The sequence below is a fragment of the Lepisma saccharinum genome, chromosome 2 (assembly GCF_977018435.1).
Source record: "Lepisma saccharinum chromosome 2, izLepSacc3.1, whole genome shotgun sequence".
Taxonomy (NCBI): Eukaryota; Metazoa; Arthropoda; class Insecta; order Zygentoma; family Lepismatidae; genus Lepisma; species Lepisma saccharinum.
In genome coordinates, this window is record NC_139230.1 from 27,764,231 (window position 1) to 27,791,517 (window position 27,287).

At 40.2% G+C, this 27,287-nt stretch overlaps 1 protein-coding gene across 1 annotated transcript in view; it reads right to left on the reverse strand.

The window, feature by feature from the left end:
* The window catches only part of LOC145981524 (uncharacterized), a 30,521-nt gene extending 14,974 nt beyond the window's left edge, over window positions 1-15,547 (reverse strand). The window contains exons 1-5 of the mRNA XM_083114827.1: window positions 15,475-15,547; window positions 12,845-13,112; window positions 11,358-11,538; window positions 6,293-6,475; window positions 3,737-3,883 (exon numbers count right to left, since the gene is read on the reverse strand). Of these exons, the coding sequence (XP_082970953.1) occupies window positions 3,737-3,883; window positions 6,293-6,475; window positions 11,358-11,538; window positions 12,845-13,072 (739 nt within the window). The 5' untranslated portion in view covers window positions 13,073-13,112; window positions 15,475-15,547. The remainder of the gene's footprint in view (window positions 1-3,736; window positions 3,884-6,292; window positions 6,476-11,357; window positions 11,539-12,844; window positions 13,113-15,474) is intronic.
* Window positions 15,548-27,287: the final 11,740 nt, after the last annotated feature.

Genomic DNA, 27,287 nt, shown 5'->3' on the forward strand with positions numbered 1-27,287 from the left:
CGAGCCAATGCTGTCCAGTTTCATCTATTCAGGATAAAATTCCATATGTCGACGGTATATATTTTGATACAAGATGTAAAGCAGAAAAATGTTATTAAGAAAAGTTTTTGCTTTAATGGCCTATATATGTTGTGAAACTTTGAGTGGTGGCACAATGTACGTGTTTGCTTATACTCAACATTTCTTTTTTCAGGATGAGATATCTCGTCTTGTAATTAAGGGGTCCCACATGTACAGTGCTTTGGATTCCACTTTAAACTGTAGATCCAGTTCCGATTAGATTTTGTACCCCCCCAAAATGAAAATCATTCCTGGGCCAGTGCCTTCCCCCATAGCAAATGCTGTGTCTAACCATCACTTATCCTCAGAGGCATGGCGTGCATGTAGCCGCTGTTACCGCAGGTAACACCAAAATATAAAGAATTGAAGAACCTGTCTTAAAATATTATTACGTACATAAACTGGTAATATTGTCGTAAAGTAAACATTGCAGACTGACATTTTTCTGACACCGGCAAAAGCGAAAAGGAGGACTGATCCGGTACCCTCCACAGGCAACATGGGGAAAGGGACCTGAGGCCACGCAAGGAAGACTTTCCTTCGCGGCAAAGACTGTTTCGGCGGGTTAATGGCATGACTGTTTAGCTGCCACAGTTGCCGGTGATACTTACCGGAAACAGATCAGTGTTGCCATATTCAATTGACAGAAAAGAGCTAAGTCGCCTAATCGGGTCTATATTAGTCTGAAGGTGTCCAGTCACACTGGGGAACGATGCTGCAGTGATAGCGCCACCACCTTGTAATCAAGGGATCCCGGGTTCGATACCCGGTGGAGGCACAAGTGGTTCGGATCCCACTTTAAACTGTCCCGATTAACATTACTGTGCATGAGTTGACTTAAATCGCCAAATCAAAATTTAAAAAAATCAAATCACACTGGGGGAAAATCAAACTACCAAGTGATATTTTGTATTTACTCTAAATATCAGCGATTACGAAAGTCCTCTTTGTCCTTCTTCGACATCATGGGCGAGAAGGAGAGGAGAGGGATGGGCATGATCAAGGGGTCTGCTGTCCTTCTAAAATGTCAACTTAAAATTCTATATTTCACACATATAATATTATTTCGGTTACAGGAATTTGTAATAATTGTTGAAAGGACCGCTTGAGATTGACATACGTTGTCGCAGGAATGCGATAATTTCGGATTGAAGCAATGTTTTTGAGGTGGTAGAACTGTTTTTGGGTGAAAACATTACTTACAAGCATAATTTCCCGATTGTTATCTTACCACGCTCTGAAGTGTCAGGTGTCGCAGGTTCGAATCCTCAGCAAGAAATGGTTATTTCAATGTTTGTTGTTATTATTTTACTTACATAATTATAAAAATTAATAATTACATACACAAAGAAATAATAATTTTATTTCAATAATTCACCATGCATCCTCATCGTCACGATTATCCTATAAAGCGAAAGCCTTAAAGGTAGCAAGGGACGTAAAATATACGAAATAGTAGTGGTGTCAGAAATGAGATTTCAGTGGATTTAGCGAAACATGGGAGTGGGAGTAGTTAGGAAACAGATGAAGACTACATCTACTCTACATACATACGTCTTATTTGAAATGAAAAGTTTCGCCATTTGGGCAAATCTGGTTTCAAAAGAACTAATATGGCAACAGTAGTAGAACTGGACTTCTTGCAGGTTCCGAAGGAAATATTGGGGAAGCGCGGATGCTGAGAGGGGAGGGGGCAAGGAGGGTGCTTCACGTGTTACAAAAGTAAACAACGGTTTGCGGAAGGAACTGTGCAGTGCGAGTTTTGTGAGTGGTGTCTTTCGTCTTTATGTTGTTTTCGGGCATTGTCAATTAATTAACAAGCGGAATGGAGCTTGCTCCGAGTTCCGAGGTGGCGGGTTCATCCTATCTGAACAGTGTGTGTGTAATTGTGCGATAGAAGATATTTTGAAGCAATCTTTTGGTTCGTTCTTTTGCAGAAAAAATCGAAATTGTGGCGAAAGAGAGGCCAAAGCCTATTTTGAACGATTTAAAAACCAAGTCGTCTGCTGGATATGACCGACATTTCAATGTTTCGTGGTTATGTGGATGTGCGCAGTTGTCGAAACTCTTTTGTTGGCCATGTACTCTATTTTCGGGTGAATGGACCATGACCATGACACACACAAAAATTCAAATTCAAATGAAAAACTTCACTTTATGACAGCATCATAGAACTTTTTTGATTTGATTTGATTGATTTTACTTCGCTTGTGCCACTTTTGGCTAATTTGCGAAGATGGGGATGAGTGATGATATGATGAAATTTGATGAATAGACATCACAAACGCCCATGCCCAAGCAAGGATTCGAACCTTGGACCACAGCATCATATAACTATTTTCAAAGAAGAGTCGTCGGATTGATCTGCTCTATAAGTAGCCTTCGATGTTTCTGTAAGTATCAAATTACATATTATTGTGTCAACAACCAATGTTTACGATTTCACTTCAGTCCTTATGTCAACATTTTTATTTCCTGATTAATAACTTTACCAAAATCTAGTACTGAATTGCAGACGTGCCAGATTAATATTATATGAACTACTTGGAAGACATTGGGGGGAGGGGGGGAATGAGGTGGGGAGGCACCCAAGTCTTACGGCTCCTCCCTTAAATGTCCTACTGATAACCAGTAACACTTTTAAAAATCCCACGCCACGCCACTGCTAATCCTCATTATCCTAAAGTGGCAGAAAAGCGACGTAAAGTAACGAATAGTTACCCACGGAGCTTTTTGTTTCATGTATCCAATATTTGTTTTAGGAGTGAAGGAATAAAGGTGAATGATTATGACACCCACTGCCACCTCGCTTAGAGAATAATCCAGACTAATATCCATTTGATACCATGCAACTTCCAAATGGTATAGAAAAATGACAGCCTAAATAATGATCATGATATGAATTTTATACCAAATCGCTAAATATTACACCCTCCCCCCCCAAACTTTAAAGTTTGATTTCCCATTACTATAGATATTCTGTGCCAATGTAAAACTTAACATTGATATCCAATATATTGATATTCCCCCCTTCAACTCAATGCTCAAACCCCTGCCTCGTAGAATTCCAGTGATAATCTAGGACTTAACATTGATAGTCAAGATTTTTATAGTGTTCCCTCCCAAAAATTTAATGCTTATATTCTCCCCACAAGAATTCACATGACAATTTAAAACTAAGTAAGAATTGGGCACTGCCCCCCCCCCCCCCCAATCATACTTATTACCCATCCCGTAGCAGTAGATTAGCAGTGTTGTTAAATGCTGAAATTTTTATTCAGTCAAATTTCCATCACAAAATAAGAAAATGAAAAAAATCCCCCCCAAAAGTTGGGTGGACTAAACCTGCATCCTCAAACCTGCCCGTGGGCACCCCTGTTGGAACAGGTGTTCAAAACAGCCAATAAGGCAAGCACGTTCTTGAAATCTTCCCATGCTCTTATGCTATTGGAGGCCGCTTTTAACACCGGCCGTACTTTAGGGCTGGTGCCGAGGTGAAACTTGACACAGTTTGATTTCTGTGAATGACAAAGCATGTCTCATTTCTCAGTCTTACCTATCTTTTTTTCAGTGCTCTCTCTCTTCACATTTCACTGTATGTGATACCCAAGCATCCATATAATTCTACAAATTCAGTCTCAATTATGCAGAAGACACTAGGCATGCACGTACTTACCATTAATTACTGGCCAAATAACACCTGCTAGGTATTTCTGATCTGTGTCATTCTTCGAAGAAGCCTTGTGTGCATACTGTCCGATGTGAAAAAAGATGTATGCAAACTGTGCTCTCTTGTATGCGGTAACAGCACCCCACATGCCACCTGTAGAGAAGAAACAGAATCAGTGCTTCTACAGTCCTGCAAACACCATCCACAAGTTACCAAAGCAAAGTGATTGCCAATTGTCTCTTAACAAAGACTTAAAGAACTCCTTTCCACCTTCACCATCACTAGAGAAGTATATATGAAGTCAGTAGCATATTCTGATAATTTGACCTGTTTTACTTGCAGCAATTCTATATAGTAATAAAACACAAATGCAGACACGCAAGTAAAACAAAAACAGAAGTCAGACTACATCATATTTTTTGGCAATTTCTATGTATGTTAAAAAAAGTTGATTTACCAGCAGTAAACCAGATAACATGGGATAATGCACCACTGCTTGAAGTAAACTATGTCACAAGCTTGCAAATCTTCTTGTAGTTTTTCATTAAAAGAATAATTGTCAACACAAAACATTAGCAACTGAACATAGCACACTAAACCCTTAATTCTTGTTCAAAATCCGAATAATTTTCTTGTCTACTTTTTTTCCTATGAACTTTTTCTGCAACTTGTAACTTTTTCACTAAGTCTCTTTGTTCCAGAAGGAAGGATTTATGAGATTTCCTGGAACAAACGTTGTTCATGAAATTTTCGTACTGGCAAGGAACAAGTGGATTTTAAAATAATAAACAAAAACCCTAAGAAATATCCCCTCTCTCACGAGAACATAAAAAAGCAAAATAATGATTTTTAAAAATGAAAGTCCCACAGAAGATGCTTTGTTATGAAGCCCATGATCATCTGACTATGCAATGAATTGGGTTCCCAAAAGAAAAAGCTACACAAAGGCTTCAAAATCCCAGCCTTAATGATGATGTTACAATAGGTTATTTCATGACATGAAACATTTTGGGGAAAAGTCAGAAATTATAGCTCATCAGTATAGAGGAAAAGGCATGCTATCAGATGGCTGCAGTGGCCCATTCTGAAAATTTGACCTGGTTTACAACAACAATTCTTATTTATTGTACATATTTATTATACACCCCATCCAGATTAATTAGATATAATATAAATAAAATACCAATGCAGGCATGCAAGTAAAACAGAAAACAGAAGTCTGACTACTTCAAGTTTTCGGGCAATTTCTATATTTTTTCATAATATTCACAATTCAAAAATTTCACTTTTTACCTAAAATTTGACCTGGATTCCCCTTCACTAAGGACAATTTCTATTTTCGTAGCAATGCCTCTGCCAAGCACAGCACAAAAAGCAGGAAGAACAAGCAGTGTTCTCCCACCAATGCTGTTTGGAGCAGGAGATCTGACCACGCAGGCTGAGTTTTTTAAATAGCCACTCACTTCAGCTCCTTCACTCTCCCTGTGTAGAATCAGGGAAGAAATCCACTCATCAGAAGGATGCTATGATAGTGGTATACATAAACCAATCATAAAGTTCTTTAAATAATTTACTTAAATTCTGGTTTAGACACTTGATTGATTGATTTGCTTTATGTTACTTTGTGTTTTGTGTCACTTTTGGCTAACTTGCAAATATGGGGATGAGTGATGATATGATGAAATTGATGAATGGACACTCACAAACATCCATGCCCATGCCGGGATTCAAACCTGGGACTCCTGGCATCATAGCCCAATGTGCTAACCACTCTGCCATAGGGGTCAACCTGGTTTAGACACTTGTTTTAATAGTTTGCATAATATATCAAGAGCAATTACTAATATATTAAAGCTAAATGTATAAAAATTAAGGCTGAACCAATGTATTGGTATTGACCGATACCAGTGGTATTGGTATCAGAAAGTATTGGTTGGAATTTGTTTACCAATACCAGCCAATACTTTCCTCGCATTTTGGTCTTTCACGGGGTCCGCAAAAATTTCTCATGTCACGGAGTCTATATCCTTTAAATTATGCAAAATTCGAATTTTATTTTTATTTTGCACCAGTTTTGTGTGGGAAAACTAAATTGTGTTATAATATAACATGTAATTTAATATTATGATGTAATTCTTGAATATTTGAAGCAAAATTCTTGGTTAATTGACACGTGAAATACTTAGATACTTATATTAATCAATATTTCAAACAAATTGTAATTATTACAATTTTTAAGTATCAATATCGGTATTGGTGGGAATCAGAGAGAGTTTCGGTATTGGTATCCATATCAGTTCAAAGTGGTATCAGCTCAGCCCTAATAAAAATATTTGAAAAAAGTTGGTTTAGTTGCAGTAAATGTGCTAACATGGAGAATATGCCACCATTAGGGTACACTCACAAAGAACACCCATGCCCAGGTCGGAATTCAAACCCAGAAATCCTGGCATCATAGTGTGTTGTGTTAACCAGTCCACCACAGAGATCGGCTAAAGGAAGAAAGTATGAAGAAAGCAAAAGAGGCTAATTTAAGAAGGCTCATTTTAGAAATAAAATTACCCATTATTTTAGCTGTGTGATTTGGGTGATCTCGCATTATGTGAAAGGTCACATTTGATTCCAACCACTCCTCCACAGCAGCCACTTCCCTCTCAGAGAAACGAGTGTTCAAGTCCCTGCTCACAAACACATCCACATAAGGGTCTGCCATAGGAACAAAGCGCCATGCCATGTCATGCATTTCTACAAAGGAAAATAAACAATGGGATTAGTATGGAAAATACAATTGAATTATAATTTAATAGTTTTAATAATTTTATATTTCAATGGAAATATATTATAAAACCATTAATTTATCTTGTCAGATTTTTTTGATAAATGTATCATTTAAATATTTATTGTATGTATTAATGTGAGATCAAGGAAACTGTCCTGTATATTCTGATGTTTGTGTTTTACATTGCTTATTTTATACAGTATATACCACGTTTGTTACAACCTGTTACATTTCCCACACTAGAAATCGCTCGACAGTTTCGGTGCCAATGACAAGTGAGGAAAAAGTCGTCTGATGATAGTGATGAGAGAATGGAAGCCAGAAGATGCTGTTGCCACGTTGCAGTCTAACTCCCATATGTTTTGTGTGTGCTTTTGCAAGAAGCTTGTTTTATAAGTGTGGTGCTGACTCGTGTGGTGTTGGAATTTGTGCATTCCCGCATATCTTGTGCATAACCTGCCCTCGGCTTCCCCAACATAGGGTTAACTGCACGTGGTTTCTGCTAGAAATGCCAACAGTTGGCAAGTGTGGGAAACGTGACAGGATGTACCAAACACAGTAAATTTAGTTTCTTCATTTTTAAAATATTTCTGGCTATGTTGCATGTGCTGGTCTTAGAAAATTATTTTTAGTCATCAAGTGTGTGCATTAGAGGCTACTCTGTATTAAAGTAGGGTTGAGAATTGGGCCTTTTTGTCCTTTGAAAATATAACACTTCATGCAAGACATAATATATTTAGAGGATGTTTTTCACCGAGAATGTCTGGGACTTTTTTTTCCAGTTTTACGCGGACAGTATATTTTTCTTATGAAAATTTTCACTTAATGCAGATTGCTACAAAATTATACACTCTGAAGTTTTCACCTCGTGCAATCTGCATCAAGCAAAAATTCTATAATAAAAAGACACTTGTCAGTAAAACTGATTATATATACAGGGTGATTCTAAAGGTAGGGTACAAACAAAAACCACAGAATACCTTCCATGAAATAGAGACGAAAGTGCCCCTTCCACTTTGCCAAGAGATGCCTCCGTGAGGAGCTAGACAACGCTGAAAATGTGTGAAAATGAACTTCACACTGCTGTACAGCCAGTACCAGTGAAGATAGAAAGAAGTCAAAAGGAACACCAAAGTCGCCCATCCGAAAAACACCAGGTGGCAGCTGCGCAACGCATGCGCATGGGGTTCCACAAAGGAAATAGGAGTGTCCCACAAGACAAGTGAAGGGAAAGGGTAGCAATCAACAACGGTAGGGACAAAAGAAGCAATGAAGCATGAAGTAACAATTGAACAGCGGGAAACAAACACCATGACTGAAGCAGTGCAGTCGAGAAAAGTAGTGCGGGGTTGCAGAACCACGGGAGGACAGCGTAGGACGAAGAAACACACGGAGAATGTAAACAAAGTGGCCCATGACATTCGACAGGCAACAGACGCGTACATGGTTCGGGGCAGAAATGGCGGCGCTGGCGGTGCAGCATATGGGGAGTCCCCAAACACAGTGGGGATGTCACACAGAGGTCATGCGCCAGCAGGACAAACACAGCAACTCCGGGCACAGGAGGTTATTGCCAATGAAAGGTGCACGTACAGATAGGACCACGTACCCCGTACAGACGTTGTTACAAATGTAGTGATGGGGCCCAATCAGCCTCTTAGAAATGAAGCCGGAGGCACATCGCTGGGTGGGAGGGGGCAAAAGTCTGCTGGAGTGTTGTACAGACCCCACCAATGGACGAGGTTGGAAAGTGTCCACCCTGATCACCAGGTCCACCATCCCCAGACCTGACGCGGCTGCTTGCTTCCGAGCCCAACCCCAGCCGAACAACTCGAGTACCTCTTCGGCCGCAGCCTTCTGCTCCGAAACCAACCGTGGCCTCACACCACCGCAGCCGCACACTGCCGCGTGGGTGTGAGACCGGGCCGAGCGAGGCTGGACAGACAAACTGCATGGGACAGCCATGGAATGAATCTATGTGGGGGTATTCACGTCTGTTCAACTGCTGGGTCACCCCACATTTTTGTACACAAACACCACACGATCGTACGTAGTGCTCCCTGTCAGCTCAAGCAAGATGGACGAAGTACGTGTTGTGGGTGAATGGGGCAAGAATGAAGGACACTACATGTGTTCCAAGATGACAAGCCCCCAGAGTATATGGCCCCACCTGATGGCAGTGGTCAGGTAGTGAAGTCACGGGTGGCTCGGGAAGTCAGTGGTCACAGGTGGCTCGGGAACATTAGCTGATTGTACCACAGTGCCGTGCGGACATGTGGGCTGCAGGCATCTGGTCTGCGTACACAGTGCCAGATTGGAAGTGCAGTGTCAGGGAGCGTGTCAGTGAAAGAGCCAGTGCGGTGGTGGTGTGCTTGATGTATGACAGTTGAGTACGCTGTTTCGAAGCCGTTGTGACCAGTGTGTGTGTGTGCCACCTGCGCACTGGAGTACAGTATTCCATAATTGGCACTGTCCTCACCGTACCATGGAACTCTACACATTTGTAGAACTGAGGGACATGCATTTTGTCTACGGCCTTGCAGATGGCAATGGTCAAGCATCTGCATGCCTGTATCATGAACGGTATCCAGACAGGCGACACCTCGACAGCAGGTTGTTTTCGAATGTGCACCGTACCCTTGGTGAATCGGGTGTGTTACGTGCAGGCCATCATGTTGGTCACCCAAGACACGTGTGCACCGCGGTGGTCGAGGAGGACGTACTTGCTTGCGTGGATGACTCACCATCCACTAGCACCCGTAGCATTGCACGTGCAGTGGGTGTATCACAGTCGACAGTGTGGCGTGACCTTCATGATGGTCTGCTGTATCCCTATCATCCACAGCGAGTCCACGCATTGCTGGCTGGTGATTACCCACGACGTGTGGAATTCTGTCAACGACTGTTGCAGTTTTGTACTGACGATCCCCGTTTTTTACGCAATGTGCTTTTCATGGACGAGGCATCATTCACCCATGAGGGCATCTTCAATTGCCGAAACAGCCATGTGTGGGATTATGAAAATCCACATGCAGCAGTCGAGGTGCACCATCAGACCCAGTTTGCAGTGCATATCTGGGCAGGTATCATCGATGAACAGATTATCGGTTCATATCTGCTGCCACCACGTTTAAATAGCTGCCTCTATCGCACCTTTCTTGCATCAGTCCTTCCAGAGCTGCTAGAAGATGTACCCCTCAACGTGCGACATCGCATGTGGTTTCAATTGGATGGAGCGGCTGCACATTTTGATGGCACAGTGCGAACCCTTTTGCACCGTACCTACCCACAGCGCTGGATCGGCAGAGTGGGCCCCGTCCCCTGGCCCGCCCATTCGCCTGACCACACACCAATGGATTTCTTCTTGTGGACCATGTGAAAACACTCTTCTACGAGATCCCGGTGTCTGACCAGGAAACATTGGTAGCGTGGATACTTGCAGCATCGGCCGAGGTGTGTACCATGCCAGGGATTTTTGATGAGGTTTGCCAGAATTTCCTGCGACGCTGCAATGAATGTGGTGGTCGTCAATTTGAGCAACTTTTGTAACAACATCAGTCCGGGGTACGACTACGTACCATGTACTATTCCTATCTGTAAGTGCACCTTTGGGTGGCAATAAACCTCCTGTGCCCGGAGTTGCTGTGTTTGTCCTGCTGGCACATGACCTCTGTGTGACATCCCCTCAGTGCTGCTACGGGGAATCTCTCGTCCTGCATTTGTTGTCTCCTTGGCAGGTACCATTCTCCGTCCGGTCCTCTTTCTCTTTTGTTGCACCATGCTTTGTTCTTGCTGCAGTGTCTCCCCACTGTGTTTGGAGACTCCCCATACGCTGCACCACCTGAGCTGCATTTTCTGCCCCGAAACATGTATGCGTCTGTTGCCTGTCGAGTGTCACGGACCACTTTGCTTGCATTCTCGGTGTGTTTCTTCGTCCTATGTCGTCCTCCTGTGGTTCTGCAACCCTGCACTACTTTTCTCGACTGCACTGCTTCAGTCATGGTGTTTGTTTCTCGCTGTGCAATTGTTACTTCATGCTTCATTGCTTCTTTTGTCCCTACCATTGTCGATTGCTACCCTTTCCCTTCACTTGTCTTGCGGGACACTCCTATTTCCTTTGTGGAACCCCATGCACATGCATTGCGCAGCTGCTGCCTGGTGTTTTTCGGATGGGCAACTTTGGTGTTCCTTTTGACTTCTTTCTATTTTCACTGGTACTGGCTGTACAGCAGTGTGAAGTTCATTTTCACACGTTTTCGGCGTTGTCTAGCTTAGCTCCTCACGGAGGCATCTCTCGGCAAAGTGGAAGGGGCACTTTCGTCTCTATTTCATGGGAGGTATCTGTGGTTTTAGTTTGTACCCTACCTTTAGAATCACCCTGTATATATGATATCCCTCTCAAGTGTAAATATTCAGCAACTGGGGAGGGGGGATAGTCATGCCTTACTCAAAACCTGAGGTTTGTCAGAGTGGTAGCAATGCCTGCAGAACTGCATGAGGGAATAAATACAACGTAAGAGTTTCATAAATTTTGCCTGTAGTTATACTGAGTCTTTCCAATTCTCAATTGTATTGACCTGGATATGCTCTAAATTTGTAATCTGCTTAAAGGTGAACTGTCCTATGCAGTGGTGTGTCCAGGATGTTGGTACATGTTACGTCTAGTTGTAGTTTAATTTCTTTTGCAACAGAAGTAAGTCTTAAAGACAGCATTTGGTATGTATGAACTAAATGATAACACAAACAGCCTTTTTGACACTTGTCAAATCAACATAGTTATGATAATTACAAATGTATGTCGTCCACATTCTGGTTTCACAAGAATAAACAACACATCGAAATTCTTACCTGTTATATTTCCCATTATTGGAAGGCTGTTCACATCGCACAGGTCCAGATGCTCAAAATTGTCTTCCAAGTCACGCAGCGTTGCATTCAGACTCTCATTCCCTGAAGGTACACGCAGATGAACTCTCATTGTCCAGTTTGGGTAGTACATTGGTAACAACTCTGCAATTTCCACAACATCCTTCCAAGGGAAAAAAATACATTAAGTTGAAGCTTCTTAGAAAATGTACAGGCTTATGCTTCATTACGATGATAATTGTGGTAATTTAGAATACAAAGTCAAATTTTCTACTGTAATACTACTTAGGTAAACCAACCTGGTTCTAGAGTGCATGCATGATTTTTCGTCACAGTAAACTTTGTCAAAAGTACTACTTCAAAAGTCATAATAAACAGCAATTTCTTATTCCCCTCCCTCCCTTCTCTCTAATGTTTTACAACCTGGTCTCAGAGTATTTAACAATTAGTGAGGGTGCACAGCAATTGCCAAGTAATTTTTTTCTAACTGGAAAAAGGTCCATCGATTCTCCCTTTTGAGTTCGGCATCCTTCATTTCAAGTTAAAAACCAACATCAAGATTTATTTTTATTGTTAATAACAGAAACAAAGTTTAGTTACTTAGTATTTGAACATAAAAACCAAACTGAAAAATGCAATATATTGAAAATTCAGTGTAAAATGCAGGAACCAGTTTATATTTTCACATTCTACCATTTAATCCAAAGAATAAATTGTTCCACAATAGTAACAATTCCAAAAATTAGTTTCATGTGAGAGGTCAAACAACATAAGCAATAGGATAAATTTTCCCCTAACTTTTAAAGCTTTTTCTTGGATGAGGTTTATAAAAGTAAACTATAAACTTTCTAAAACAGGTTATCGCAGTTTCTTGTTCAAAATTGTGTTACGGTTATTCTTATATACCTTGCGTATGAATATTCTGTGGGTATTTTTAAAAGAGGCATAGCTTACTACCATCCCGCACTGTGGTCGTGCAGTCTAAGGTCTCAGGCTACAGGATTCATGCTTGTTCAAGTCTCCTGGGGGAAGCATAACAACTTTTCTCCTGAGATTTCGGCTAATGTTTGGGACCAGTGGTCGTAAGGAAATTCAGGAGTTACAAATGAGTAGCATCACCCAGTCATGGAAACCTACAACAATGACGGGATTCATCGTGCCGACCACACATCACCCCGTAACTAGTTGGATGATGGCCCACCTATGCTGAGGCATGTGGGAGTGAGGCCGGTAGTTGATAGGTAGGCTTTGGCCTTCAAGAGCAGTTGTGCCACTTGTTATGGTATTTATTATTAATAATATCAAAGAATTAATATAGATTATGCATTTCAATATTTCTAACTTGGCCCTACTTAATTCTTGTTTGATCTCTTTTAGGTTGAAATGTCTTTCGTAATACTTTATTTATCCATGAATAATATGTAACGTTGCATGGAACACATTAATGTGCATCGAAGAATGAAATTTACCTTGAAGAAACTGTCATCATTGGGATACCCATAGAGAGAGTAGGATACAACTTTCTGGCCAAGCCCTCGCAAGGTTGCGCGGCTGCTGCATGTGGAGTTGTATGGATCCCTGTATTCGTAGACGAAATCCATCACATATCCATCATTCCTGGATGTAAGCTTATTAGCCAATGATAACAAGCCAATGATTATAATAAAGGCTGCTGCGAATTTAAGTTTGCCCTTCATTCTGATTCTCACTTTCCAGCAATATTGAAGAAGAATGAACCTAGAGGTAAAAAGAGAGAAAAAATGTATTAGAAATGATCTACTAACTTAAAAAAAAATTGTGAATAAGAATAAATGTAATTTTGGAGGCACTCTAATATCTGGCATTGGGAATGAAAATAGCTGCATGAAATGAAATTGAAACAAACAGTTTTGCTGTGTGTTCTGGTGTGATTGAGTAAAAAAGTCTCCCCATGGATGTATTATTAATAATAAATTTGGAATAAAACTGGTTTATGTTTGTTTATAATAGTTCTTATTGTATAATAATAAAACATTATTATTATTCCTAATGTTCAAATTTTGTCAATGGCTCGAATCCCTCTACAAAAATTTCAGTTGACTGGCCATGCACGATGCTAATTCCTAACTGACTAGTAGTGGTCTACCCCAAAGGATGCCGTGCTGACTCGTGTAATGGGGATGGGCCAAATGCTGATTTTAGTTCTAATTATAGTCAGTAGAGTTTCAAAGATGCAACTTGTCATACAGAAAATATTTCTGAACCCAGTGTCACATCTGTATTCGAGATGTAAACTGTCTACATTGATTGAATCTTTGATTAAATCACACTGTTTTTAAGTCTACTTTATGCACAGAAAGGCTAATCGGGACGACCTACAGTTTAAAGTGGGATCCAAACTACTAGATATTAAACTCAGGACCCCTTGATTACAAAGCATAGATGTTACCACTAGCCATTGGCGAGGTCCCTGGAAGGATGAGAGAACGAACACAAATGAGTATATCTGCTTTACACAGAATTGGAAAGTAGGGTCCATGTCTGAATTTCAGTGCATTATGCTAAGCTTGCACCACGATAATTAAAAACCCAGCGCTCAGCGGAGGTGATGTGGTGGAACACTAAACCTCTAGTTAGGAAAAGTGACAAGAAGCATCCTTCCTGTCTCACTTCACCATGTTAAACCATGCAATCATCCTCCCACATCTTGGCTGGATATAATCCTTTTCAACGCTGATCTAGGCACTATTAAAAAGAAGTACATATAACCCTCCCTTTCGAAAATCCTGGGTACACCACTGCCTCCAGCTACCTCAAAGGCTCGACCAAATATTCCCAGCACGCTATGATGCCAGGGGTCCTAGGTTCGAATCCACACTTGGGAATGGGTGTTGCTTGTGAGTGTCCCTTCTCAATTTCACCATATCACTCATCCTCACCGTCGCGATTAGTCAAAAGTGGCATAAAAGCGTCATAAAAGAATGTAATTCAATCAGTCAACAAGAGGAATTTTAGTGTGTGTGTTCTGATTATTCTATAACAACGCTAAATTTCCCCCGGCTGTACAAAGAAGACGTTCCATGCAAAAGCGCATAACCAATATGTATAAACTAATAACACTTGTACACTATAACAAAAGCAAAATTAAGTTCACATCTCGGTGGACACCACATTTGTAACCAAACTTCATTTTTTAGTCGGCCAAGTAGCAGCAATTCGCGGCGCTACGTGACGAAGTAATGAAAAAGAAATTGCCAGTATTTGGCACCCCCATAATAGAAATGAAAAACTATTTACCGTTCGCAATTTAAAAGAATTTTCAAAGTTCCTGATTTTCTCGGCATCGCTCAAGTTTTCGAGACTAGTCACCTGTGCAACTGACATTTCAAATAAACACCCGAAAGAAGTTCACACCGATTTCCTTTAGCGTATCATAGAAAAATCGTAATCGCCTCTCGAGATAATAATTGTGTATCTAATCGCATCTCATCACGATATCCCCCAGCTGAATGCAGAAGTGTATACAAATAATAGACACCCTCGAAGGATTTGGATTGTCGTCACTAACGAAACCTAATTTGCGACACCCTGCTCTGACACTGAGGGCTTAGCGTGTTCGATTCTCATCTCGCCGTCGAAAATTCTGAGTTGGGAGTCCCTGCCAAAAGTATTGCGTCAGTTCTTTCGCATAACCATCCTTCAGCATCATCATTGCTGTTACAGTAGCACAAATAGATCCATCCTCGTTTTAAAATACCGTTTCAATGGTAACGCAATATCAGAAATTACACAAAGGATGAAAAATGTCACTGGAGTCGACAGAGTGTGTCGTGTTAATTTTCCTATCTTCAGTAGTAACGACGAACTGGCATATCCAATGTTTGGCGCTTCATCATAAACCGCAAAATGCAATCCTTGACTTGGTTTTCCAACGTTGTGTTCGATCATTTCGATTGTCGAAAACTAACAAAAATTGTGTCATCTCTCGTCAATTCTAACAGTTTCCCAAAGCCACCATCCGCTAAAGGGAATTTGAAGAAGACGCACAGTTGTTATTGCAAATCTCGTATCACTGCACAAGCTTATAGTTGATGCTAAAGTTTGGAAAGCACAGGCATACCTTCGACACAAGTTGCTGATGAACGTCCAAACTGTTGTAAGAAGGCCGCCACAATGAAGATACGAACTGCACCGCCGAGTATATGAACCCCGTCGAACGACAGTGTTCATACGTCACAACATGACGTACATGGGTACCAACATGCTCCTTGCGGAAAAGGTGAAGGGGGAGGGGCCAAAACATTTATTTTCTATCGAATTCCGAATATAGGCACGGATAATTTCTTATTTTGTGGAATAAGGGACAACAACCGGCTAAAAGTTTCCTTTTTGTAGCAAAATATATTAATTATTAATAAATATAGGAGGGTTTCATTTGAATTATTCACTGTTGCGTTGCAAGTTTGATCAACCCCGCCAGTCGTGCTTCATGTAAAAAACGCAGATTGTCGTACAACCACAATTTTATTTGCAACAATTTAAAATATAGACCATAGAAAAATGACCGTGCACGTTCTCGCGTTTTTGCGAGTTCGATTTAAGGCCAAAACCACACTTCCAAAATTGCGGGACCAGTGGTGCGCTCAAAATACACACAATCCGCCATGTTGGTACGTCACTGGTTCGTGGCGCATTCGTCGTCTGCTCTTCGAGTGTTCAGTTTACTACAGTGTTACCAGCTATACAGTTTTCATAGGAGATTTCCTGATTTTCATCGCAATCTCCTGATAATGACAAGTTTCAAGAAAATATGGGAACCTCGTAATATTTTGATTTCTTAAATATTTATAATGAACAATTATCTTAAATTCGCAACAGAAAAATCGAAAGTTACTTTAAATTTTACATGTTCTGTTGGTTCAATGAAAAGACCCGCGAATATAGGGCGGGGGGTGGGGTTGTCATACTGGGCTCAATATATTGGGAAAGACGCGCGGCGGCAATTGAGATGTGAAGACGTGTCCAAAACACTAAGTGCATTGTTAAAATATGTTATTCTGACAGAGACGATAAGGTTGATCCAGCTATCTTCTTAACCTGGGATGACAACACTTACCGTGCTGCGGTTGTGTTCAGTACGTTGGTAGACCGTCTTCCCGAGGCAGTGATTCCGACCCTGACATAATGGTACTGAACCTAGCATAATTTAACCTCCATTGCCACCTAGCACCCTGCGCTTGGTATAACAGCCAAATATAGCATAATAATCTCCAACCGCCCCTTCTCTGAGAGGTTGAACTCAATGGGAAAGGACACTGAAAATAATAATTAAAGAAACTGCCATTATCTTATTTCAGGAGTACGGAATGGTTCGCACAGTGCGTTACGACGCCAGGGGTCCCGGGTTCGAATCCCGGCCGGGGCATGGGTGTTCTTTGTGTGCCCGTTCATAAATTTCACCATATCATCACTCATCTTCATCTTCGCGATTAGCCAAAGGTGGTAGAAAAACAAAGTAAAATAAACCAAACCAACCAATCAATTTATTTCAGGAGTGGATATGTTTCAAACAAAACAGAGTAAACCGCCCCCCCCCCCATGTCTTTCATCTTTTCCGCATCTTCCTGTCGCAAAATCGAAGAAGAGAGCCGACCTCCATGTCGGAGTGGTTAGCATAGTGCGCTACGACGCCAAGGGTCTCTGGTTCGAATCTCGGCATGGGCGTGGATGTTCTTTTTGTGTGTCCATTCATTAATTTCATCATCTCCTCTTCATCTTCGCGCTTAACCAAAAGTGCAGAAAAGCGAAGTAAACAAAACAATAAACAATTGATTTGATTGATTTTTTTAAGTCCATTTTATGCACAGCAAGGCTAATCGGGACTGGACCTACAGTTTAAAGTGGGATCCGAACCACTGTGTCATGTGCCTCCACCGGGTATCGAGCAATAAACAATAGAAGAGGAGAGTGGGGTGACACACCTTCAAGTTTACCCTCTCTCAGCACCGACACAAGGGGTCAGCCATTTGCGGTGCTTGCATTTCCTGAGGAATATTCGACAGAAAATTGCGAAGTGGTCATTACAGCGCGCTACGACTGCAAGGGTCCCGGGTTTGAATTCCAGTATGAGCATGGGTGTTCCTTCATATCATAATTCATCCGCATCGTCGCGATTAACCAAAAGTGGGAGAAAAGCGAAGTAAAATAACCTCATCCATTCATTATTCACAGCTCTTTTCATAAGTGAGAGGTTGGTAACACTGTCCCGAGGCGAGAGACTCCTCGCAAGAAGCGAGGTGCATGACGGGAGCCGTGACGCGGGTGTATTCATATCGGGTCGCGTGCGGGGCACATCCAACTCCTAGCATGTCGCAAAAATGGGTTTGCTAATAGCTCTAAACCTGGCCTCATAACCTAACAACGTTGGAGGCATTATTAGAATCGTAATTGTGAAAATAATGCATGTTAGTTGGTTACGAGGGTTAAGTTCGGTGCTATAAGCTTTTTTAGGAACCGACTTTCGCAGAGCTGGATGTGCCTCGCACCAATCCTGTGTTTCATTTTATTCAAACGCTGAGTGGAGAAAACGCGCGACGAAGCCGACAGCACGGCGGTTTTCGTTGTAGCTTAACAGCGTGAGGAAAATACATGGCGTGCTGAATTTTTTTTTAGCCTCGTAAGGCTTGGCTGGTCCTTTGGCCGTCGCAAGGGCATATGTTTTTAAACTTTCCCTTTCTTTCAAAAAACCGCTGTGATATTTCAAAATTTGAAAAAATGCACAGCTTCTAGAGCATTGACATGAATTTTCGTGTGGTTTGCTTACGCTGTTAACTACATATTATCAATAGTTTAATAAACTTAAGGCTTGACTGGACCTCTGCAGCCGTAAGGGCGATTTTTTCAAGTTTTCCTCTCCAATCGAAAAACCTCTTTGATATTCCAAAATATGAAAAATTACAGACGCTTAGAATTTCTTCTACAGCATTGACGTGAATTTTCGTATAGTTTGCTTTCACTGTTATCTTAGATATTATCATGGACGTCCGGAAGGTCCACCTAAAAATTATACATTTCACACAATTTCATTTCAGTCACAATAATTTATGTTAATTATTATAAATTAGTTGAAGAAACATGATAATTTCAGACTGAAATAGTGTTTTATGAGGGGCCATCACTATTAAGGGAAAAATGTACCTCCTTTGCCCCCCTGGAAAAAAATACGTTGCTTGCCCCTCCCTGAAAAAAAACCTGCAGACGTCCATGGATATTATCAATAATTTAATATTCTTACGGCCCTCCCCGTTGGCGCAGTGGTAGCGTCGTTGCCTTGTAATCAAGGGATCCCAGGTTCGATACCCGGTAGAGGCACATAGTGGTTAGGATCCCACTTTAAACTGTAGGTCCAGTCCCAATTAGTCTTACTGTGCATAAAGTGGACTTAAAACTCCAAATCAATCAATTTAATATTCGTACGTACTCGAGAAACTTTTGAGAATATCTAGATAACAGCAAAAGCATACACGATAATTTATGTCAATGCTAACTATTTCCAAAATTGTTCTTACGTCCCTTTATACTCATTACTGTGGCTCCAGAAGGGTCCTTTTGTTCATTTTACACCAGGCAATCGTCGAATGTAACAAGCTGATTAGTGTTGCCCACGAGACGAGACTTTGGCCTGTCTCGTCTCGTGGAAATGCTGTCTCGTCTCGAAAATATTCGTTTGTCTTATGACACATGGCCAATCTCGTCTCGTCTCGTCTCGAATTTTTAAAAGCCTGTCCCTTCTCGTCCCGTGGGCAACACTAAAACTGATTTAATTATCGACACTCACTTTGCCTGAAGTGACTGAGGGGGTAAAATAAATAAAAAAAAATCTGTCACAAAGAGAGGAAGCTGTATTTAAACTTAGGACCTGTCGAATGCTGGTTGGTTGCGTTATTTTTAGGTGTCGCAATAAAAGAAAGAAATCGCAAATGGTATTCAATTCAATGTTCAGGTTTAGACTCATTTGTTACAAATTCAAACAATATACTTCTAAGATGATTTATAATTTCATTTCTGGAGCAGTTTTGGGTCCAAATCACTAAGCTTCATAAAAAGGGGCAACAAGTAGGTTGTCTTGCTGTACGAAGTTCCCGTGTTCTACAGAATGACAGAGAGGATGTACAAAGATATGCACGAAAGCGAAGAAGAACGTGAGGGGGTGGGTCTATTTTTATAGTGATGCAAACTTATGTCTAGTCGGCACAGTACATTATTACATTGCAGTCGCACCTCAGAACATTCGCAATATTCGCATGGTAATTTACCAAATGGGAATTTCTAAGTCAACAAGCTGATGACAAACATTTTTTAAGAGTTCGGGGATATTAGGGGAGTTTAAACATGATATCCCTTCTCCCTTAATTAGTTTGGTGTATTTAGGCTTGAATGTGTTGGTAAAAAGCAGGTGTAGAGTTTCTTAAATCCTTCAAACTTAGGTCAGTTTTAAATGGAAGCATGCGAGGTTGCTATCAGGATCCCTCTCAATAGGTAGTAGTACCTAATCCCTGTTAAAGGAAAAAGTCACGAAATATACCCAAACACTTTAACATTTTTTTTGAAAGTAGACACTGCACTGCACAATCATTCGTGTAGTTTTCATAATATCAATAAAATATATAATAATGCGTAGAGAAAATATTCGACGTGGAATTAGATTTTAATTTCTTATTTAATTGTTTAATTAATTAGCGTCGCTTTTCTGCTGATTGTGCCTAATCGCGGCGGTGAGGATAAGTGTTGATATGACGATAGTGATGAAGGAACACTCACAAAGAATACCCACGTCCAGGCCGGGATTCGATCCCGGGACATTTGGCTAACCACTCCGTCACAGAGGTCGGATACAAAGAATTCGAATCGAAGTTGAAATACGCAACACGATTTTTTATTAACGAATACGTAAATCCACGCGCAGTCGCATTTATTTCAATTTTATGTTAACATATTGTGTTGTTGTCATAGCTTTAATGTCAAGTTTACTTATTTTAGTGTTTGGAATATTTCTGAGAGATGAAGAGAAAATCGTTTACCTTGGGTTAATTAAGGGAGTTAGGTGATCGTACCCCTTGATGTCCAAAATATAGCAAATTTTGTATTAACATAAGAGTATGTTTTCTTTTGACATCTTGTCTTCCATGTCCCGAGAACGTCCTTAATCATCTCTTCTGATTTTATTAGCTAATTTCCTGGTTTTCCAAGGAAGCAGCTCTAAATTTTTCAAATCTGACCTGGCAACTCTGGTTTACTGTGGAGCCTGCGGAGGGGAACGTCAATGGTGGGAGGAAAAAATTAACGATGGGGGAAGAAATGTTAAATAACGAAGCCTCCATTTCAACGAACTGAAAAGTGGAGAAAAATTGGATAATTCTTATAAATATGAAAATTACATTCGGGTTTTTAGTGGTATAATCGCAGGTAGAATCAAGGATCTTACGTGGCAGATTTTATCTCGCTCTGAACTCAGCCAAAAGGCATTTCGCACCGATTTAATACATTCTCCAATTCATTTTAAAATATTAATGAATGTTTCATGTCGATATTTTGATCAATGCATCAATTCTTGACGCTGAGACGATATTTTCTATAAATACCTCATCTCTCCTCTCGTCTCCTTTCTCTTCTCTCCTTCTCCTTCTTCTCTCCTTCTCCTTCTACTCTGCTTATAAGTCTTATCGCCTTCCCTCCTGTTCTCGTCTCTTGTCTCCATCCCATTCTTCTCCACTCCTCTTATTCCTCTCCTGTCTTAGATTTCCGACTCCACTTCACTCTTCTCCTCTTCTTTTCGTTATTCTCATTTTCTCTCTTTTATTCTACTCTCAACTCCCCTCGTCTCGTCTCCTACCTCCTCTTCTCCTCTCCTCTCATCTGTTTCCCCCTCTCTTCTCCTCTTTGATCCATTTTCCTCATCTCTCCTCGCATCTTTTCCTTTTCTCCTCATTACTTCTCCTATCCACATCTGTCCTATCTTTTTTCTCCCTCCTATACTTTTCCTCTTCCCCTTTCGCTCTCTCTTTTTTCCTCTCATTTGTTGTCCCTTTTCGTTTCCTATATCCTCTTTTCCTTTGCGTAGACTCATCAGTGATGAAATAATAGGAAATCGATTTTCTTTCTTTCAGAAAGTATTTCTTATTTGCGACAAATGTAATACTGATATTTTTTTAGAGTTTTATACAATAATACTTGATTTTATTCCTTTTGCGTATTTCATAAATATCTATTGTGCATATGGCAACCCTGAAATTGAGTCTAACTCTACATGCAACTCACCAGCGCCTTACGTAATTTGGGTTGCCTAGTTTAAAATGTTGTTGTCCTTAAACTTTTGAGAGACAATGTACAATAAACACATTTGGAAATAATGATCATTCTTCTAATAAATACCTGTGCTGCCCACGTGAAATATAAATGAAACCCGTGTGTTCTCATAAAGTCACGTGAAGAATATTGCTTCCAGAATTGATTACTGACCAAATTTATAAAAATAAATTTAAAACGTACATATATCGAAGTTTACTTTAAAGTGTGGTACAAAATAAGTATGAAATAAAAGTTGGATATTTAATTTTCATATTGTTTACTTTATTTAGGAAGTTTTATTTATATTATTTTCCACAAGACAATTTAGTTTTTTCTTTCCTTCGTATGTGCACAGTCATTATAAATTCTGATCAAATATTTTTGTACATACAACGTAGAAGATTGAATCCGCTGCACAGTAAATTGCAATATTTATTTTATATACAGTGATTACAAGGAAATAACGGGTATAACATTATATCACATAGCTACTGAAATAGTACGATGTATTTTCAATTTTGTACTGAGAAGTAGCCACCTAATCTCATTAGCCCACGTGTGATTTGTCGGCTCACAAACTCACCACTAAGTGTTATCGAGACGAAACCAGACGAGACTTGTCAGTCTCGGTCTCATCTCGATTTATGAACATCCATCTCGTTATCGCCTCGGTCTCGAAGGGCAAATCTTGGTTCGTCTCAAGTCTCGAAAGATATAGAAAAAACAACTCCTGCACAAGCTTTCACAGGGTGCAGATCCTTTTTTTAACGCCTCGTTTCGACGATTCGAACCCTCGAAAACTGAATATCACTCTAAGCATGTATACCAATCATGCAGCAGATTCACAATTACCACGAATGGACTGACTGGCAATTATGATAGAGAAAATACATGACTTATCCAGCGGCGTATACTCTGGGTCACCTAGGTAATCGGAGATGACCCGGCTATAATTTTTTAAAAATTTGTTTTTTATTTCTTCGCAATATTCTTCCGAACCAATCTTTGAATCACATATTTCTTTGCTTCCAGCGCGCGAATGTTTTCAACCGTTTGCCGCGGAATGTCCGTGAGGCTTTTTCTCCAGCTGGTGGAACCTGGTGACGTCATGGTGAGATTCCACCGGCTCCCTTTAAAACCCTTGACGGGAGGGGAAGGAAACACTGCTTCTCAGGCGCGGTTATTCCGTGGCAAGGGTAAGCTCCTTCTGGAAAGAGTCCATCGGTCGCACTCTCCACCCCAGAGCCTTTGCCGTTCCCTTGGCTGGCACCCTCTTCTGCCATTCTTCCCCGATGGCCTTTGTATCGTAGGAGCTGTGTTGTTTACGACAGGGAAATTTATCAGGAAACAGGTTTTGGGTTCACAAATTACGTACTGAAAAGGAAAGAAGAGAAAATACATCTGAAAATGCGCGAGAAACAGAGAAATCTGAACAACATTTGCGAACCAATTCTATGAAAATTCTCATTTTACGTTTGCTTCTGTCTTCCTGATCTCTGCTATTTCAACAGATATTGTCAAAGGAAAAAAAAAAACTATTACACCGACCTCCATTGCGGAGTGTTAGCACAGCTCCCTACGACACCAGAGCTCCAGGGTTCGAATACCGGTCTAGGCATGGGTGTTCTTTGTAAATGTCCCTTCATCAATGTCATATCATCACTCGTAGTGATTAGCCAAAAGTGGCAGAAAAGCGACGTCAAATAACAGTTTAATCAATCGATTAATGAAGTAATTAAACTATTTATATGCTTACTTTTTTCATTTTTGTATTTTAAAATGCGTGATTAATTTCTTTGTAGCCTTCAAAACCAGTGAGAGTACTTCTTTCACAGAAATGAATAATTTTTAAAAGGGAAAGCTAAAAAAAAAAGGTAAAGTGTTCCCCTGTGCTTAGCACCACGCCATGAAGGCGTATAGGGGGTGTGGGGGTAACGCCACACACTTTCTTGATCCGGTCATGAGTGGGGGTGATGTGATCAGCATCACTCCCCTGACCGCCTTTACCCCCCAGGGTTACCCCCAGGTACCCATGTTATTGGACGCTGGGTGGCTATCAGAAATAAATTATATATATATGTACACATATATTAGGTAATTTAAGTTGCTTTTCCCCCCTCTTTAGATTAACAATGATCATAATGATAAAAGATGTTTGAATGTAAAATATATAAACAAAAAACGCAATGATTCCAACTTATAGAACCTCGCGCATCGCAGGGAATATAAAGCTGGGAAAGGGAATTTTTCAACATCCACAGGGAATTTAATTCTGTGTCAAGCAGGAAGGAACCGCAATAGAAGATTAGCGCAGGGAATTGAATGCGTGTTGTAGCGATTCGAGAATTTAATATTTGTTTAGCTGTTAGTGGTTTAGTATTTGTGCTAGTGCTGTGTTCACTGAAGTTAAAGGCAATGAATGGATATAATACAATATTTGCGTGCGAAAATATTTGGAACGGGATCTTTTCCGGAGAAATTTCAAATAGTTAATGTAGGTAGGTCAGTAGCATCTCTTGTACCATAGATCTCGAACTTAAACTTCCGTGTATAAAAACAAAAATCGGGAATGCACGAGTGACTGGGTACTGGGGTAACTTGAATTTTACACTTAAATTAATATTGAGGGTTTTTATTTCACTACCGCATTCCTTTCATATTCTTTGTTACAGGTTTTTTCTTATAGATTTATTATATTCTCTTGTTTTATCATTTGAAATTCTAAACGTAGATTAACTGCAAGTGCAATCACAACAATTATTCGACAGTGGTCGCAACAATAAGGTAAAATTTTTCACACATATATTCATAAATCCTGTATGGATGTTGAGGTAAATTTGCAGGGAGACTTCAGGAGTGGGTGGATGAATCAAGTGTCGGAGATTACCCACTAGTTAAAACCAGCATACGCCACTGGACTTATCTATAAATAATAATCAGATGGATATCCATTTGGTGTGTGTGTGTGTGAAGAAGTCGCATAGTAATGCAAATTCGGTTTACATTTTTGAAAATATCGTACCAGAGTCTAGAACGAGATCGAAACTCTCGGACACTAAGTCTCGGTCTCGCCTCAATTTTCCAGAAGTCTGTCTCGTTCTCGTCTCTATTATTACAAGCCTAATCTGGTCATGATTTTTGTATGCCTGTCTTGGTACTATTATCCCTACTCACCACCAAACGTTCTAGGTGTGACTCCTGACCTGGGAATGGCTGTTTCATTTGTGAACGGCCTTTCATTAATACCGTCTTATCATCAGCCCTTGACGTGGAAATTGTTAGGTGGTGGAATATTTATTAGAGCCTTTTTAGATTCTTGAGGGGATGCCTCTATGATTAACATGGTTGCAATGAAAGACAGGTTTAGTTTTCCTGGTTCGAGGGATAGTATTCTCATGCACCCCCACTTCGAACACTGCTTATCCTCATTTACCCTCATTGTCGCGATTATCCAAAAGAGGCAGAAAACCGACGCAAGAGAAGATAAATTCTAAAATAACACTGGCCTCATCTTTGCGATTAACCAAAGTTACAGAAAACGACGTAAATGTAAGAGAAATGAATAATTATAAAATATATATCCTTTGAAAACATTAAATTACAAATTACCACTTATATTGAGGAGACTGGCGTGTAAACCCGAATGTTCTAAAGGTACAGCAATTTTAAAATTTGTCAACAATAGAGAAATTAATTGTAATTCCCAAAAGTGCACATCTATTGTTCTTGATTTGATATTTAATTTTTTATGCTGTCGCTTTTCTGCCACCTTTGGCTAATCTCGACGATGAGGATAAGTGATGAAATTGACCAAGTGACACTCACAAAGAATACCAATACCCAGGCCAAGATTCGATCCCGGGACTCCTGGCGTCATAGCGCGCTGTGCTAACCATTCGGTCACGAAGGTCGGCTAACTATTGTTCTTGTAACAATATTTTTTTGCCGATCAGAACCTATATACTGACAATGAACAATACTGTTCACGGGTTTAGCCATTGACTTCTGCCAGTATTGCTTCGTCGGTGTAGTGTAAAAATCTCTATCCAGTGGTTGAATTGTAGTAAATGCTGCTGCTGTTAGGACATAGTGCATCTACAAGAGATAGATCACGTGTTTTAGCACTGCAAACAAGATTATTGTGTTTTACACATCGACTTTTTACTGTCGCTTTCACGACCCATGCTAAGTTTACTGGGCGAGCAGAATCTGCTGCACTCCTTCGTAACCAGTGACGTCAGACTAATTAGAGGACGTTTCTACTTCGGTGAGGTAGAACGTGAATTTCAGCTATGCGTATTTCACACGAACTAAAACAAATATTTTGCACATCTCATTTCTGCACCTTTTTCCGTAAAATAAGTGGATTTAAAACGTATTTCATGTCTATTGTCCGCACGGTATTGCGTCACCACCAAACATTTTTGGGGGAGGAGGCGTCAAATGTGGGACCACCCTAAGCTTTGGACTGTGCAGGGATCCAATCTTGCTTAAAATATCATTGTATAAAAATCTACATGATTTTTCTGCACTCAAATGACTCATCGTGTATTCTGAATTGTCTCTATTATGCTAATCCAAATATTCCATCCAGGATATCCTATTCTCGTCATGTAAGCCCCATATACGGATTAAATAAAATATACTGTATAAAGCCGATTTTTCAATTGTGGGATAAGGTTATTTGTTACAATGTACTTCAGTATTACAGTAGATAAAGTCAAGATTAACAAGTGATTGGGTAATATGTGCTATTTGGGTGATTGATGACCGCTATGTTCCGGGACATAATCTAATCTGTGTTTGACAGTTTGTAGTAGTTATACTCTTCTGTAAAGGCTCTGATTTCATATGGTTGCAAGTACCACTTTGAAGGTGATGTTTGGATCTGATTGTGTTCAATGTAGTAAAAAATGTTTGCTTCAAAGGAAAATTAACAGAATTTACGCCGAAAAAAGATAAACAAGGAAAAAATATGTCATTCATTTGGCCGTATAACACGATATCTTAAAACTAGACTCCGTGGCTTTCGACCTTCTTAAGCTTGACGCCCACCGAGACGTGGAGAAACGTGGCAACAAAAAGAAACCATTTATGTTGTCTGATTCTATTGAAATCAAATGGTGTAACGCCCACTACAGGCAAACACACCGAGCCGAAGCGGCAATTGCCCTTCCAGAAGTCTGCAGGTTATCTTAAGCTTGACACCAACGGCGTAATAATATACATATTATTATTGTTGGTGCTGTGAGAAATGGATTCAGCATTTGGTGCCTCTGTGGTTCTTTGCAGCGTAGTGGTCGCCTTCATACATGCAGGGTGCAATTTGTGATTTTATCGGGGGGTTAGACTTAATAAGCTTATATATGTTTGCTAATAGCTCTCCAGAAAACTATTTTGCAACAGGTTTTCATTAATTTAAACATCTCATTCAGTATCTTTTTTTACATTATTGTATGCTTATAATTGGACGTTAATTGCTGAAAATGTAATTTTGATATCAAATGGAACAGAAATCAACACCATTCTAAATAAAATTCTGTATTAAACTAGAAGAAAATTAAGACTGACTTTCACATAGATATT